General features: G+C 36.2%; 3 protein-coding genes across 5 annotated transcripts; 1 reads left to right on the top strand and 2 right to left on the bottom strand.

Moving 5' to 3' along the window:
- Positions 1–1,091: 1,091 nt before the first annotated feature.
- Positions 1,092–1,415, top strand: LOC110745671 (auxin-induced protein 15A-like). The gene has a single exon (XM_021945790.2). It carries the CDS (start codon positions 1,092–1,094, stop codon positions 1,413–1,415), a length of 324 nt encoding a protein of 107 aa, XP_021801482.2.
- A 1,338-nt stretch (positions 1,416–2,753) lies between these two features.
- LOC110746482 (Ankyrin repeat family protein with DHHC zinc finger domain-containing protein) lies at positions 2,754–13,231 on the bottom strand. Of its 3 annotated transcripts, none has more exons than XM_088245651.1 (13): positions 12,753–13,231; positions 12,272–12,463; positions 10,719–10,831; positions 10,155–10,234; positions 9,119–9,282; positions 6,536–6,674; positions 6,346–6,436; positions 5,887–5,944; positions 4,550–4,627; positions 4,319–4,417; positions 4,137–4,215; positions 3,902–4,050; positions 2,754–3,147 (listed from the first exon to the last, which is right to left on the bottom strand). In XM_088245651.1, exons 1-13 carry the CDS (start codon positions 12,984–12,986, stop codon positions 2,959–2,961), a joined length of 1,665 nt encoding a protein of 554 aa, XP_088101777.1. In that variant the 5' UTR covers positions 12,987–13,231; the 3' UTR covers positions 2,754–2,958. The 3 variants fall into 3 exon arrangements, with proteins under 3 accessions (XP_088101777.1, XP_088101776.1, XP_088101778.1); XM_088245650.1 differs by having other exon boundaries at positions 6,337–6,436; positions 12,753–13,228; XM_088245652.1 differs by having other exon boundaries at positions 6,337–6,436; positions 12,272–12,412; positions 12,753–13,225.
- Positions 13,232–14,319: 1,088 nt separating this feature from the next.
- EMB2735 (embryo defective 2735) lies at positions 14,320–16,619 on the bottom strand. The gene is made up of 3 exons (XM_021946480.2): positions 16,368–16,619; positions 15,704–15,863; positions 14,320–14,986 (listed from the first exon to the last, which is right to left on the bottom strand). Exons 1-3 carry the CDS (start codon positions 16,503–16,505, stop codon positions 14,793–14,795), a joined length of 492 nt encoding a protein of 163 aa, XP_021802172.1. The 5' UTR covers positions 16,506–16,619; the 3' UTR covers positions 14,320–14,792.
- Positions 16,620–17,958: the final 1,339 nt, after the last annotated feature.

Raw genomic sequence — 17,958 nt, 5'->3', positions numbered from 1 at the left:
TCTATTTTAATTTTATTTGTAATGTACATTCTTTCTTAAGTATTCAAGTTTAATTAGTTTCCAAGTTTCAATTATGGTTTTTGTTCTTATTCATTATGCTTATAAGTTAATATGCTAGTTTGAATGATTGATCACCATTTAGGCTTGCATATTAGCTATCTTGGTTTGAATTAAGAGTAGACACCATGCTTTAATTCGAATTGAACTATGGATAGGAAGAGTATGTATGGACATTCGACAACATGGATTAGATACATACTTGGTTGTTTAAAATGTTCTTCTATGCTTAATGGGTTCCTAATGCTTAATTTTAGGTTAGACAACAAATGATCAAATTAGGGAATTAGGAACACAAGGTTAGGACCAAACACCATGGCTTAATCATACTTTAGCTAGAATCAATCCGTTAATCTAATTGAACTTGGGAACTCATCTACTTGAGTTATTTTCTTTTCTTTCTTTCTTGTTTTATTTATTTTCTTTCTTGTTTTTCTGTTTTGTGTAGAAAAACTGAATTGGATTATTCAATCACCAATCCCTGTGGAATCGACCTCGCACTTACATATGCTATACTACCGAACGGCTTGTGCACTTGCGAGTATCACAAGTTGAAGATGCAGCTTAATCCATTTTGGTGCAGCTGAATCGACGCAACATTTCTCACCCTAAAAAACCTTACATAAGAATACCAATAGGTTTTTTCATCAAACTTTCAGATTCCCAAGCCACTTATTGAGCCAATCACTTCAAGAACATGCCCAATTAAAAAACATTGGAGAAATGAGAATAGGGTGTAGTGGGCTGACTTTATGTATTTTTAGTATTATATTGTGTGACCCATCATTCCAAGTTGGCTATGTGAGTCTCTGAGGGTGCCAGAGTTCAACAAATTTCCAAGGTACAAGTTGGACATCACCCATCAATCAATATGGAGAAGAAATTATGTGCTACTCTCTCCTCTATATAAATAAGCACACACAATTCACGAACCATAAACCAAGACTCAAGGAAAACTCTCAGTTTCTGAAAATAGTGTTCTAACTTTCATCAATTTTTCTCCATCTGCTCAAGCTTCATTTGGTTAAGTTAAAATGGGCATTCGTGTAGCAGACATAGTTCTTCATCATGCTAAGCACATTGTCCGGAGACATAAAAGGTCTGATCAATTCTTACATCAAGCATCATCAACAACAACAACAACATTGGATGTTCCAAAAGGCTGCTTTGCGGTTTACGTTGGAGAGGAAGAAGAGAAGACGAAGCGGTTTGTGATTCCAGTTTCCTACTTGAACCGCCCTTCATTTCAAGACTTGTTGAGTAAAGCTGCAGAAGAGTTTGGCTTTGATTATCATCAAGTGGGTGGTCTTAGAATTCCTTGCAGTGAAAGGCATTTTATTGACCTCTTACATAGATAGATCCCGAGGATAGAAAGTTATTCTAGATAGTTAGTGGTTATGTAAATGGTTGAAGAATTCCATATAGATACATAGTCTTGTCGCTTGAATAGATATCTTTAATGCTACATGTAGAATGGTTAAACGTTATGAAATTCTGACCCAATGGTATGCTCTAATTTTAGGGAGTTTCACTAAAACACCCAAAATGGGGGCTGAAATTATAAAAAAACCCAACACTCAAAACACTTTATAAACACACTCAAAACCCATCATTACACACACTCAAAACCCATTTATAAACACACCCAAAAAATATACAATTGTTGATTTTGGGTGTGTTTCTATGTTTAAATAGTGTTTGGGTTTTTTTATAAATACATGTCTAGGATTGGATTTATTTATAATAATCTACTAATTTTATAGCATATGTTATGTTTTAACTAAGACAGTATCTACCTTCATGTCGCCACTTGGTGGGGAAGCCCACCCAAGTTCCTTCTCGTTTACCTTATTAAGAATGGAAAATGCTAGGCTTATCACAATTTTATCTCTCTAATAGAGGTGGAGCCCACCAATACAATAGGGTCCATCTCTATTAAAAAGTTGGTACACAATGTGATGTAAAAATGTGATAAGCCTAGCATTACCCTATTAGAATTCAAGCAAAATGAGATTGAAGAAGATATAGTTTTTAATTTTGGGTCTCTTCACTTAATTCAACAGCAAAACTGATGCTAGCTCTAAGCAGTAGTTAAGTCCTGCCAAACTGGGAGAGAGTAATTGGTTTAGACGAAATAACTTTGAAAATCAAATTAATTATTAGAGATCCTTCGGGAGGGTTTTTACAATGAAAAAAGTGTTTTTGAAATAACCAATACTGAATTTTTTATTTTTTATTTTTTATTTTTTGGAGAAAATATGTTTTTAGATCTTATGTAAAGAAACACCTTGAATATTTCTTAAACAAAAAGGCATTTCACCAGAAACGCTTCCAAGGGAATATGCTGAAAGCACTTGAAGTCTTAATAAAATGCTTATGTATTTTACAAAACCGCTGCCTGTAGAAGCACTCCCAAAAATAACCTAAACACTAAAAATCAGGAGGTTCAGCATTTTAGAGAATCTAGTAAAGGGGTAATATATCCCTTTAAAGTCCACTTCTCAGTGACTTAAATAAATTATATTGATTTCTACTTGATTCTTATAGATAATAATTTAAGCATTCGTATTAGAAGTAAACATTCGGATATCACCGTATAGATGTCTCCAAAAACCCCGTTACCTTTGTTATTTTTTTGTTGAACGTAACGGAAACGTAGAGAGAGGCTACTTCTTGAATTATGAAAAGGAACACAATTACAGAATAAAAAGATTTCATTTCTCTTCCATTTCATTTTTTTCAATTGTACATATGGCTAACTGAAAATGGAGCTTGTACCAGTAAAATGACCAGGGATTTATGTATAAAAATTGGGTAACCAATGGTGGGAAAAAGTACAAGCAGGTACAGATGGAATTTCCAGCATCATCCAGGGCCTAAGACACTGGAGAGCACATAATGCTAACTGGCAACCTGCTGCAATGGAGGCCAAGCAATTTCATCATCATCTGTGTGGCCCTGAATGAGAAAATCAGCACAATTCTTCCTGCACCCATGGTTATATGGGTTCCGGAACCGCCCATCTGGACCACGAAGATACCCATAACGAATAGCATTCGCCAATTCATTGGTGGTGATATTTCGAGCTATCTGATTCACAGATATGAAAACTACGTTATCTATATATACTTACTACCTTGTAGGAGTTTAAAAGATGATAATTGTAAATACATCTGCATAAATTCACGACTTATGAAGGGATCAAAAATCAAAACATACCAAAGTCGAGGAACAAGAAAGCAAGGAAAATTAACTTTAAACCTAAAAAAGATGTAGAGCCATATTTTGCATCATCCAATTGATTCATTAATCCATGTCAGCCATTTTCGTTTCTCTAGTTAGCATTCGCTTACATGATGCTAAAAGAGACACAACTCAAGAACATGTACGGTACCTTCACTTTCCTACAAATTACCTAATTTGTAAGCTTGTAATTAAGGCAGTCCAATTCTGCTCCTCTAAACTTACTTGTCCATTGGTATCCGCTCCCACATTCTTTTCCCATTATTTAGACAGGTTCTTTAATGGCTACTTTATCCCGCCAATAAACAAACAAAAAAAATACCCAATAAAGACGGAAAAGAGGTAAAAAAAAACAAAAAGAAATATTTTCTTCCAAATTATAGACCATACGAACTGAATCAGATCCTTGACTGCAACAGCATACTAGTTAATCCGCATAGAGAGGAAAAGGAGTGTATGTTTCCCATCCAAGAAGATGTAATTGGAAAATAAGTGTATACTTCCCATATCAGAAGATGCAATGTTCAATTTTTTCCAAGGACCACATATTGTCTTCACTATATTAAGTTAATATATAGGTAGTAAGGATTCCATCAATTACCTGAGTTGCCTGTGCTGCCGTCAGAGTTGTAGCAGCAACCAAAATAATAACGTCCAAAAACAGAAAAGAAACAACACTAGGATGTTGAACTACCACATGATGAATCCATGTTTCTTCTGTTCTCCATGCTGGCATTGAACTCCAAATCCCTGCATCATGAAAAGACAGCTGTCATCTAGTCACAAATAAAATAAGCATTTTATCGCAAAGCTTATAATGTCTGCTACCCACATACTTTGAACTGTAACGGCAGCAGAAATGATCGACGTCAAAGTTCCCATGCAGATAAAAATAAAAAAATCTCGCTTGTTTCTCTGCAAGAAGCATAATGGCGAGGTAGTGAAGCTAATGGGACCTCAAGAATCCATAACAAAGTTACATTGACTTGAACTAAGATAAGAAGTTAGCACTACTTACCTTGCCAACACAATTAGATATCCATGGACAATGATGGTCAAACTGTTCTACACATCGGTTACATGTGGGGCAGTGTTTAGAGCGAACAGGCCTAATTATCTGAAGCAAAAGAATGTGAGAAAATATGATATTAATCAAACATGCAATAATTATATGAACCAGAAAGAAGTATCCAAAAATATTATTACGTTTAGTATCATCTTTGAAAACAATTAGGACATTAAAGTTAACCTTGCAAGTGGGACAAAGTTGAGACCAATTTCCCATCCATACAGAGTTGTTGTTCAAATCAATATTCAACAAACGATCCTGAAAAATGTCAGTACACTATTAGAAAGTGGAGTTACACTAGTAAGAATCAACAAAACCCCATCTGGAGCTGTGTTTCGAAACACTACAGAGAAAAATCTCTTTATCATATTGAATGTGTAGGTTTCAAAATTTCGTGCATGTAGTGTCTCAGCTATTTTTAATTGCATTATATGGTTCCTTAATGCCCTATTGCATTAAAGTTATGCCTTAACTATATAATGGCAACTGAATTGTCTTACATAATTCCAAAATAACACATCCTTTTGTTCTTAATAAATAAGAATCGAGCTTTGAGTGGGGAAGAAGATGAAAGTCTTACGCAATTGCAGAATGATGGCTGTGTGGTAGGAAATAAATAGAAGGATCTTTGAAATTTTCATAGGAAGGATGTGGAGTTTTATGAGTTCGATTTAGGCGCAGTGGCGCATTCGCTCTGGCCATATAGGACCTCTATTGGTTTCATTTCTTCCCAGTGTTATTATAGACATTTCTACATTTATGCAGATTGGTGGCTGCTGTCACTATAGATGCTCTTTTGCTTAGGTACGATAATTATAATTTGATGGTCTCTTTTCCGGTGGTTTAAAATTTTTGCATATTCAAATTGTTTGTATTTTTACAATTCAATAGAAGCATTGTTCCTCGACCAGCAAAGCTTTATCAAATTCGTTGGGTTAATTATGTTTTTTACTCAAATGAGACCTAACCCCACATTTGGTTTAGCAATGGAAAAGAAGGAAAGAACATAATATAAGTAAATTCCCTTGATTTCCACCTTTTGGTTACTAATGAAGATGAGAAAGATAAGGGAGGGAAATTTGAAGAAAAGGTTCTCTACAAAATATGTGAAATTTGAAGAAAAGGTTGACCGTACTAACAAAAGCTACCAACACTGGTTATTTTACCTTTCTATTGTTCTCAAAAAATTATGTATTTTTTTTCTCTCCTTGATTTTCTCTGGTTGAAAGTGAACCAAGCATAGAGTAAAATAATGTTGTCATCAGATCATATTCAAACTATCAACCTAATCTAAGTTCCAATCAAGTTTCATACCTACCACCTTTTGTTTTATGGACATTGATGGCTTCAATAAAAAAAAGATATTATGGTTTTTCTGCTACACAACCTTTTTCCTTGTTGAATTCTGCTACATAACCTTACTTCGGGAAGTTCTTTCATTGAGAACTACTTATAATGAACTTGCTTTCCTACTTGACAGTAGAAATGGTAATAGACTAAACAGAAACATTGCATACCTCTGTGTCTGTATGACTGCTGAATTCCCCTGCTCTTTTGATGTAACCTGGATCTTTACTGCAACCAATTGTGGTAGATAATTGTTTAATGATATCAGAATAAAAGATAGAACGGAAGAATTGCAGTAGATATACAAGGACATGTATCATTAAAGCATAACTTTGCCAGGCTGGTAATCTCACTTGGAAATGTATTAAAGATATTAGGTTCATCCAAAATAGGATCGGGGGGGGGGGGGGGGGGGGGGGGGCGGGGGGGGGGGTGGAGGGGTGTGTTGGGAAAGAACCACCCTAAGTGCTAAATGACTACCAAATTCTCCAAACCATATGTTCGAGTATCAATGCGAGCTCAAATTTTCTTACTGGCTCAATGACAAAATAACTATTTCGGAGAAGATAAAAACAAAATTTCAATTGGCATTTAATTATGGCTTCTAGAAAAAGGATTACCTACTGCACCTGTAGAACATAATCAGCGAACCCACAGCTAACGAAATAGCAGCCCATCCCCAAAGGCCAACAGCAGCAGTAACCTTTGTCAGATTAGGAGCTGACATGAGTAAGTATGAAGTCAGTAATGAATGATTGGCGAGGGAACACAAATCTATCTGCAATCTAAAGGAAAACTGGAACATCATAGCTTAACTACCTGCGAGGACCGAGTTCATAAAGAGAATTGTTTGAAAGATTATTGTACACAACAAGACAGGAGCTAAACCAATATCTGCCATCTTCCCGCTGCAAAATTTGTCTCTCCAACGGTTACTGTGAGCCCGCTGCTGGTTAGCCTGCACAAAATACAAAAAGTCCTTTTTATAAGAAATTCAGTAATCACTGCCACAGGAGAATTACCCATGAGCATTACTGAAGTACAGAAAAAGCATAAATCATGGAGCCACTCTTTTTTTTTTTAATTATTATAGGGGACAAACTTTCATTGGAGAAATAGAAAGCGTATAGAGCTTTGAACATGAAACCCAACAAGCTAAAACGGAATAGGCCCTCTACTTGAACCAAAAATATCAACAGAACTGGCAATACCCAATACTGTAAACTATAAAGGAAAACGAACTGTATTCCAATCTGAAATAAATTAAATAAAATAAATTGCAAAAAGGTATTGTCCCTAAATCCAAGGAAACTAAAGCCCAGAATCGAACCCTCCACAAATGGTCAAACTCTTCCCTTATCACATCCTCAAATGTTCTTTTGTTCTTCTGCAATATTTGTGACCATGTATAGAATGTTTTTATTTTATTTTATATATTTCTCTAATTTAAATAGAAATGAAGTCTTTCTTTACATTACAAGCCTACTATCTTCCGCACCAAGTGGCCACATAATTGTGCAAGATTGAATGTACATATCAACAGAACACCCTAGACGCACTTCTCCACTCCATCTACCTTGCTCTAATTTTTATAGGTAATAAATGTTCTTGATTTTTCAGTTTTTAAAGACTAAACTGAAAATCCCGAAAGTATCACCATTACCGTATATTACCATCTATCCCTCGACCCTTATCTCCAGTTCTACTAAATTGCAAGCCCTTTTTTTTTTGGTGTGAGAGGGGCAACAAGGTCTGTAAACAGGAGTTCAAAAATTCAGAAAACTAAACTAACAATGGCCTGAGGCCTACAAACACCAATCATATCCTCAAAAAGGAAAGACCTAACACTAGGAGGAGGCGCTTGGAAAAGACTTAGACCCAATTCAGCCTTAGAGCCCAAGTCAGCCATCCAGTCAACCACCATATTCCTTTCCCGATAAGTTAGATTATTTTGCAGTGCCAAACTTCATTCATTATCTCTTGGCAACCCAAAATAATTGAGCCAAGAGGCTGAAGGTTATTCACATCATGACAGATGAGATGAACAGCCACAACAGAATCTGCCTCCAAAATTACTTTGCTTAAACCCCACATCCTAGGCCAACTTTAGAGTCTTAGACCACAATATATACCCCAGAGCTCAGCATCCAAGACTTGACCATTCCCCAGATGTGCTACAAACCCAGCAACCCACTCACTACACCCCCTGTAGCAAAGCGTCATTGAGATCCCTACCTACAGAAATCAGTATTGATTTTAATGAATCCACTGGAAGGGGGTTGCCAAGTCATATTTAAATTAGTCTACTTCACCTGAAACCCTTAGAGCGATTCCACCGATGCGCCTAAGGGGAGGGCTGGGGGGGGGTTTGGGCCAAAATCTTGTTTCCAGCGGCAAGGGCTAGCCCTTAGGCAAGATCTGCCTTAGTTCCAGCCCCAGTTTGATGACATCAGCAACAACAAAAAATTGAAAAAAATCTACAAAAAATACAAAAAAATTCAGATTTTTTTAAAAATAAATACTTAGTTGTAGTTTTCACTTCCCACACCAAAACTCTATACAAATTTCTCTCCTCATATCTCATGTGAATAGTTGTTGCCATGGCAATTGGTGGAAACACCACAACCTTTTGCAAGGGCAGCAACTATTCACGTGAATAGTGGCTGCCCTAGCCCCCCCCTTGCCATGGCAAAGGGCAAATGGGTGGAGTTGCTCTTATGGCCACGTTTGGTGCCTAGGATTGGATTGGAGTGGATAACTCACAAAATTCAAGGCAAAATTCAAGGTTCAACATACCTTGAATCTAGTGAGTTATCCAATCCTATCCAATCCTAGGCACACCATACATGACTGATGATAACTATAAAGTACTTTGTAATCATTCCTATTAAATTAATTGTTATCAACTCTTTAAAAATTAAAATACAATTTTCCCATTCAAAGATAAAATGTTAAACTCAATTGAAATAATGTTTTGCATTTCTATTGCACAGGAGAAACCTACACATCACTAGAATTCATGTATAAGGATACGTATGACTCTCTGCAATTGTTCCAGAAACAAGCCTATAATATGAATGGACATTCAACCTTTGGGGAGGCATGTGCGTATGTTATGGAAAGACCATGAGAACCACTAACCAATTTGCTTACCTTGTGTATGTACCATACACAAAGAAAAGAAAAGAAAATGTGAATGACAATAATGGAAAAGTCAATGAGAACCCACAAGTTTTTATTATATGCAACCATTGCAAAATATGATGTCCTGTATCAAAACCTCTTCCCAAAACACAACCCCATACTAGCAGAACCTTATATTCACATATCTAATTTTCAAGTCCTGTTTAGATTTGGTTGTGAGAAATCTACCAGGAGTGCTAGATATATAAAGTTACGTACAAGGAAAAGAGCGACACGCTGATGACCTTTATCAGATGCAATCTGAACAGGAGTAAAACCAGCATTATCTTTCACCATTAATTCCTGCTTAGTACCGGCATAAACAAGAACAGTGCAAGCCTCTACATTTCCTCTCAAAGCAGCCCAGTGCAAAGGGGTACAACCTAATAGCATAGGATCCTCAAGTCATCAGACCACAAAGAAGACCACCAAAATTACCCCGAAAACAAAAGCACGATTAAAAGAAAAATATCAAACAAAAGACTAAATAAGCAACCAACTAGTTACGAAGAGTCATTGAGAAGTTGCAATTTCATTTTTAACATAAAGCATGATTGGAATTGATGGTTCTCTTGAGGATTGGCAGCCAGATTTAATAACCATTGAAAAAAACTTCAGTATAAGGAGTATAGAAACATGGGCTGAAACTCTTTTCAATTAAAAAAGAAAAAACCACAAAGTGATGGAATGATGTGAGCATGTGTCACTAGTGAGTGCATGCAGGCAAACAGCGTTTTTTCTTCCTGTTAATTTTTTGCTGGCATTTTATTGTACTACAATTTTCTAAGGCTTTGGATTGTATAAGATTTATCTTCAAAAATTGCAGTGATGGTGCTACCCCTTTTATGTTTCTGGTTTTATTATTTTTGTCCGTTCTTTAATTTATTACGGCTTTGGATTGAATAATAATTATTTACTTGTCCTATAAATTGAGCTCAGAATTCTTAAACATTGCATATTGGGCCAACATTTAAAATAATAAATGTAATTTGGCTCAGACTTAAAAAAGAAAAGTACAAATTATGGCAATTAGGAACCATCCAAATTCCAATCCAAACCAAAACCATATGAGTTGGGTCAAGTTGGTAAAATACTATTGACAGCTAACCTAGCATTTTTTGGTACCCGCCACTAAAAGTGCATAACCACTCTCTTTTACATGGGCAGTTTGACACATTACATAAACAGCTAAAGTAGAAATTTAATTGTACTATTAAACTAACAAGCACACAATGAATATGCACATTTAGTATACCTTCTTTATCTTGTCTCCCTTGGCTTGCATCTCTAAACAGAAGTAACCTAACTGTATCTGCAAATCCCTTATATGCAGCCCTGGTTGAAAGTATCATAATGATTAATTTTCCTGTAGAGAATCTCACAACAAATAATTTCATGTTTCCAGATATGTAAGATTGCTTCACAGAACATCATAATTTGATCAATGACTTCAATTTTGCTAATCATATGTGACAAACTTTTAGGCTCAGCCAATGATCAAAATAGACCAATCAACATAATTGGAAAAGATAATCCAGACCAAAGCCCCACTAGTGTCTATCACAGTGTACATAGAAAAAGGTACAGAAAAATTAGCTATTCCCCTTTTCAGTATAAACAATAAAGAACTAGTTCAATCATTTATACACTCCTTACTACATATGCAGAAAACTGTTTGAGAATGAACAAATTTAATTCATGAGACTGCAGGTTGATACTGGAGTAATTGAATGATTAAAAGCATGGTTTCAATGTCACAGAATATCTATGTACACATAAACCATGTCAATATGCCACAGTTAATAGCCTTTTAGCATACCAATGAAGAGGACTCCTCCCCTCATTATCAGGTGCATCAAAATCAGCATGATACTTTGCAACAATGTGATTCAAGAAAGATGTTTGCCCATATTGAGCAGCAACGTGAGCTGCCTGCAGTAATTCAAACAAGTTATGAAAAAAGAGAACTATTGGCACAATACATATCCATTGCATGCATGATAATATAATAGTGGCTTTATAAAAGAAATCATACTAAATATAGTAATCATCGATAAGGCAATAATAAGTTCCTACATTTTTTGTTACTAACATAGCTATGAATGTGATTGTCTGTGTACGCATATAATGGAAAATGCTCTTGCTAGGCATTCTGGCAACATAAGATGCTTATTGTTGCCGAACTGTGAATCTGGACCATTGATCATCTTGGTTCTAGCCTGACTGTTTGGTCCAGATTCATCGGTAACATAAACTTCTTTTTTCTTTTCCACATTTTCTAGCAAGTAAACATTTCTAGGATGTCTGGCAGCACAGTGCCGGTCAACCTGCAGTGCAAAAGCCTGGTTATCCACAATGCTGTTAACAAGAAATTTCTTAGATATGTATAGACTTCATAGCAACTTGTGTTGAAGACTGGACTTCATTTTCTGTCGTTTGATCTCATTAATGACCAATACTTAATTTAAGCAACATTAATGACAAAGACTTATGACCCATGAATAGCCTGCTTCCTTCCTCGCCTATGTAAACCATCCAACCTCTCCACTCTCAATTCTTCATCTCCGTCCAAATACAATGGTAGAATCAAGGTTCTAAAAGTTCATATTGTTTAGTGCTTACAAAATGATCTCAATCTCAATCTACTGAAAGTTAAAAGTCCTCTAAAAGAAAATGACATCAATAAACATAAACACAGACACATGAACTGAATAAATTAAAAAATCAATAACACATGCATTTCCCACAAACACGTGTAGAAGAGTAGGACAAAACTATTGGGAACTACTTTTAAGGAAATGGGTCCCAAGTCAGAAGAGTAAAGAGCAGGACATAGGGAACCAAAATAGATATCACAGGATGAGCATCGTTCAGGGAATTTCCTTTTCAGCCTCATCCTAAATTCTCTCCTCTGCTCTTCAACCATCAAGCTTCTTTAATTTCTTTTGCAAAAATCAAAAGCAGTGGCTGGTGATATGGCCATTTAGAACTCCAAGAAGTCACAGAGGACCATAATTTGGAGATTCTTCTGAGGTAGAGAGAGATGTATCATTTCAGATGAACAGAAGATATGGTTGTGGAGGATTTGGTGCAAATAATTGTTGGGTAGTCCCAGTTTATTTGGGCGGAAGTCAAGAAGTAAGAACTGAGATTGGAGAGGTGGTGTAGTGTTGAGAAGTGAGGAAGAAGCAGGTTTATATCCACGGAATGTGGGTCTCTCTCATTATTTTTACAACAACAAAAAAATCATAATCCTTGCATAATCAAATACCAGGTTTATCTTATTCGAAATGGCCAATACTCAACCAAAAGGGAATTAAGAAAAATAGAAAGAAAATGCATTTAAAAGGAGAAAGTAAACGAGAAAATTACCCGGTATCCATTTACATCAGCAGCCTCAACCCTAGCTCCATTCTGCAAGAGCACATCCGCCGCCGCAATTGCACCCTGCACAGCTGCCCAGTGCAACGCTGTCTGTTGTATATTCTCAGTCGCATTGACATCGCCACCATGCTTTGACAACATCAATAAAAAAATATGTTCATCGAAGTCAAACTGACAGCGCTACACAATGCAGCAATCCAATACCAAACGTACAACAAACAAGCTCAGCCAGCTCTTATACCAAACACAATCCCAGAATTTTACCAACCCCAACCCCCCTCCCCCCAAACAAACCAACCAAACAAAAATTCAACATTTTCACACAAAGCCACTGCATAACTCAATCTTTCCTAACAAACCCAACACAGAATTCAACTTCTTTTACAAACCCAGCACAGAATTCAACTTCTTTTAAAAACCCAACACAGAAAAACAAGCAAATTCACAGAAATAGAAACGGCATAAATACCTCAATTATATACTGAGCTATATCGGGGAAGTTATTAAGAGCAGCCCAATGGAGGGCGTAGTAGCCATGGACGTCAGGGTTGGAGAGAGAGGCACCGTCTTGTTCGACAAACTTTCTCAGTTTCTGAAAATCGCCATAAGCAGAAGCGGAGAAGACGTCGATCACCGGCACCTCGGTAGGGTTTTTCTGGGTTTTGGAGTCCGATGACACCACCTCTATCTCTGAAGAAGCCATTTCTTGAGAGCTAACCGCATAAGGGAGAGTAATCTGTAATGGGGGATCGAGAATTTGAGATTATACAGTTTCCAAGTGAATTGGGCACGGTTTATTGCTTAATTTCGTGTTTGCGAATTGAGCTTTCTCTGCCTCTCTAGAAATGGTGTTCGAAAATTAACTGTGTATTTTGTTGTCACGTGTGTATTTGGAAATGGTGAAATTGATGGTGATGGTTTCGTTGTATCATATGCATCAGCATGAATCGTGGCGAATATATCAAAGATAATTGAATAAAGGCTTTTAGGGTTTTATTACTTTACCAATTTTGGAATGTAGAAGTAGACGTCGGTTAGGTTAGGCCACTTCGCCAGGCAAATAAGCCCGCATTTTTTACCCAAGTTCGAATTCTGCTATAGGTAAATTAGATTAAAAAAGATAATGGGCAGTTGTGTTTTATAAAAATAGGATTTATTATCTGATTTTTCTTTTAATTTTAATTTTTTTTAAATATGAAAATGTGTTAATTTACCATATTATCCTCATTTAATTAATAATTTCAATTCTTAATTGTGCATTAACCAAAAGCATTTTCTAGTATTTTGAATTTTTTACCATTCTCTACCTTTTGCTTTATATATATAGATAGATATAGACTAATATGGAATAATTTAGATGACCACATAAAAATATATATATGTATAACACAAAAATAGAGCATTTATGTTCACCACTTTAATCCAAAATGTACCCTTATCATCTTTCTTAATTTTTGACATGTGTCATCTCCGTGGACATAACCATGTTCCCATAAATACAAAGCTAAAGAAAAAGTAAAAAGCAATCTTGTTAAGCTGAATATTTTTTTTAAGGTGATATATAACTTTTGTAGAATAGTTCTAATAGCCATGTGCTTGTGGTATTTCTTTTGAATTTTGTTCATAACCCTTTTTTTTTACGGATGTTAGGATAATTTGCAACAAATGTCTCCCTTCTCCCCCAAAATTCTTCCTCTTCTCTCTTGAATCCAAAAATTCCCTAACCCAAGTGGTGGTGGTTACAAATGTTGTTATAATTAATATTGGGAAGTTATATTTTCATTAGAAAAAAGTTTCCTTTAAAAACCAAACCAAGCCTGCCGGTTCAGTCCGATTCAGTTGGTGTTGACAGTTCATCTTTTTTTTATGCCCACCCTTTCATTTCAGTTCATCAGTTTTTATGCCCGCCACTTTTATATTTTGTGCATTCTGCACCAAGGTAAACGTAAGTTGCATACAATAAAGCTTGCTCTGTTGTGTGGTACTCCCAGGACGAAAGCCAGCAAAACACAAAAAAGGACCAACAATAAGAAATATGAAGAGGAAAATGAATCAATGGCTGTTGTTTGTGTTCTTTAACATAATACTTGCTACAGAAACTGAAACTGGCAGTACCAATCAGGCGGAGAGCAGTAGGGCTGGCCAATGCGGCAACCGCACTCAAGAATTTCTCCATCAGCCAGCTCTGTAGGATACTTTTGCCAACAATCAAGATTTTCTACAGCTAGAGGCATGTCAACATGGCTTCTATCACATGTTAAGAGAAAAGGAACATGCAAGTACAAAACTCTGAAAAACTAGATAATGTTTGGTGTGTCCAAAAGAGAAATATACTACAAATTTCCATTATATTCACATTTCTTGAGCACTCAAATGAATGATCATGGAAGATGTTCTCAAAACTGAGCTAAAACTAAAGCTCGACAACTTGTGTCTATAGGTGCAGCAATAACTTGCTTCAGTAGTTGTGCAGGAGGAAACCTAAGTATGCTGCCTCTTACAGAAGATGTTAAGTAGATTTATCAGGCTTATCACTTTCCTGTTCAGATTTAGAATCTTCCTTTTTCTCCATAACCTGCTGGATTCCTTCTTGGTACCCATGTATAAAACTTTGAAGAGCATCTTTATATGCAGAAGCTCTTGTCATGTAGACACGCTGTAGAGCAGGCTTTAATGTCTCCATTCCTCCTCTAGCAGCCACAGCTATCAGTTTTTATTTCCAGACAAAAACATTAAACATAATCAGATTTCAAACCCACTTAACTGTAAAACTCAAAGATTTCAAACACAGTCAAAGAAGAAAACCCTATTGCGAGAACAACCCAAAAATAAAAAATAAAAAAGTTGTTTTTATCACAATGGATTTGTTTACACCATCATAACCCGAATTTATAAACGGAAGTTTAGAGACACAGGCAATAGACAGAATACAGTAAATCCAGATACAAAACCAGCCAGAAAGAACTGCATAACACAAGTATTTGCTTTATATCTTCCATCCTTATAATATTTGTTGCTCAAACTGGTTTACTTCATCCTCCTTGCATTATCTCAAAAAGATGAACCACTTCCAATCATGATGAAGCAAGTATAAGTATAATGTTTCAAAGTCGTTTGGATATACAAACCGCTTTTAAAAGTAACTTTCTAACCCACTGAGTTCAAGTACTTACAGCAGATTTGGTGCATATAAAATATTTGAAAGGATTTAATTATTATTGTTTATGCTAATTTGCGTATAAATATAACATGACACTAAATGTGACTCAAATCAACAAACCAAAAGCAAAGATCTCTTATGCATCAATAGTCATCTTCATAGTCATATGTATGCATACACCATGTAAAACAACTAGGCTTTTGATTAAGTTATAATTACGACATTGATTGATATGGTAGCATAATGTTGACATTACTTACCAAGATCCTCTAATGTTGAGGGTTCTTTCTCTTTAGCCGGGCCCTGTGGTCTACCAGGTTTATCTTCACTCTCTTCATCCTTAAAATCATTAGGTCGCAGTTCAGGACCAATATCCCGAACCCAGCTGGCAGCATACAGCCTAGAAGCCTCCTTCAACACCTGACAGCCAATACAAGAAGGTATAAATTACCATCCTTCATGTCAATACCACACATTATAAGCTTTAACATATTCCAAGCATTGAAACAAGTTCATATCCAAATGAAAACAAAACAAAAACTCTATCTAAACCTAAAAGAAGAATAAAAGAAACAATAGCCAAATATTTCACTAGCTCAGATGGTCAGAAACAAAATATAAACTTTGACACACAGCACCTTGAATGTCAAAGCATTCTAAAGCCTAAAAATTGGACCCGACCCACATTTTTAAATAAACGCTTTTGCTCAATAGCACTTTTATCAGTACTGCTTTTGCCAGAAGCAATCCAGAGCACGCGGGGACTAGTTTCTTTTACTTCGTAAAGTACATGAAGAATCAAATCAAGCTTTACTTATTATTACTTCAAAATAATCATGAATTAGAGAAATAAATCAATTGGGTATGAATTTGATCAACTGCAAAGCCCACAGCTTGTGTAATGAGAACCAAAGAAAGGCGTACCAAGAACCGTTCATTCCATGTGAGCTTGCGGCGCTTCTTGATATGAGGAGGGTCTGGCAGCGAAGATGGAAATGCAATCTCTTTCAGATCATAGCGAACGTAATCGTACAGCTTCCTACACACCACCTTCACCTTCATTTCTATGATGCCTCTAACTTCTCACTTTGTACCCAATCTTCTAGCCTTCCAGTGACTTCCATACAGAGAGAGGCTTGAAGAAGAAGAATTTCGAAGTTAGAGAGCTGATGGAGTGGAGCGGCTGCAAATTGGGTGAAGATATCCATGGGTCCATGGGTAGGTGGGCTGGACTAGCCCAACCCAAACAGTGCTGGGTTCATCTGAAAAACAAAAAGATAGCAAAAGCCTCAAACAAAGCATTTCTCAAAACCAAACACAAGACTTCGAGTGTAAGCCCAAAATCAATGCTTCATTAGATTAGCTTGTTGGATTGAAACCTCCCCAAACAAACTAAGGTCATTGGCAAAGAAAAAGTGGGATACATAGCAATTCCATTTCTAGCAACCTTCAAAGACTTCCAAGTTCCAAGAGGATACATTATTATTGATAATATGAGATAATTTTTCCGTACATAACACAAAGATATAAGGGGATAGAAGGTCACCTTCCCTAACCCTAGCACTAGGAGAGAACCTTTCAATTAGCTCACCATTGAGAATGACTTGGTACCTAACAAACATGATGAGAACAAGTAACATCATTAATGAAATCCGAATGCAATCATTATAGGCTTTGAAGAGGTCAATTTTTCAAGTAATAAATTCTTGCGCAAAACCTCTTGTTCAACTCGACAATAAACAATCTACTTCCATGGTAGGAAATTAGCTTGAGTTGAACTAACAACCTTCTGCATGATAGGTTTGAGTTGAGTTACAGAGCTAAGACTAACCACTGCATGATAGGTTTGATGCTTGGGCTATAGGTATAAATGTGAGATATTCGATTTTGAGCTTTTACAAACCCAACCAAACTGCTTTCTTGTATCTTAACGGATTAAGTTGAAGAAAAAAAAAGGTGCAAAACAATAGAAGAAACTAATGAAAATAATTGCTAAGGAGAAATCGATGCTAAGGATTCACATAAAATATGATAAATTATGTGCAAGTTAGTTATGTGAGTTATTGGTCCAATGGTGGAGAATGCTAAGAGCTTGCTGTCACAGGTCACTAAGGATGATTTTACTCATATTCGTTGTACTGCCAATGGTGTGGCCCATTGTCTTGCATGCTTCGCTCTTCATATTGGTGCTCTTGTGCATTGGTTTGAGGAACCTTCTTACTTTATTTCAAATATACTTTTTGAGGACTATAACCAATAGTTTTGGGTATGATCTTTAAGGGGACGGGGGATACTCTTTAAAGGGCAAGGTTTCTTCGTCCGCCTTCGGTTGAGAGGGGAGTCTACTCAATTAATCCGATGACCGAACTCTTATGTGTAGAAAAACTTGCCTAATCCCTTAGGACATAAGCCAATTTTTGTATTTGGTTCTTCTTTTATCAATAAAATTTTATCACCATTTTCTCAAAATATACAAGTTAGTTATTAGCCGAGTAATTCCTTCACTTTATTATTA

Source organism: Prunus avium, chromosome 8, assembly GCF_965620075.1.
Source record: "Prunus avium chromosome 8, drPruAviu1.hap1.1, whole genome shotgun sequence".
NCBI classification, from domain to species: domain Eukaryota; kingdom Viridiplantae; phylum Streptophyta; class Magnoliopsida; order Rosales; family Rosaceae; genus Prunus; species Prunus avium.
The sequence above is the reverse complement of the archived record's forward strand: the minus strand, read 5'-3'. Positions and strand labels throughout refer to the sequence as shown.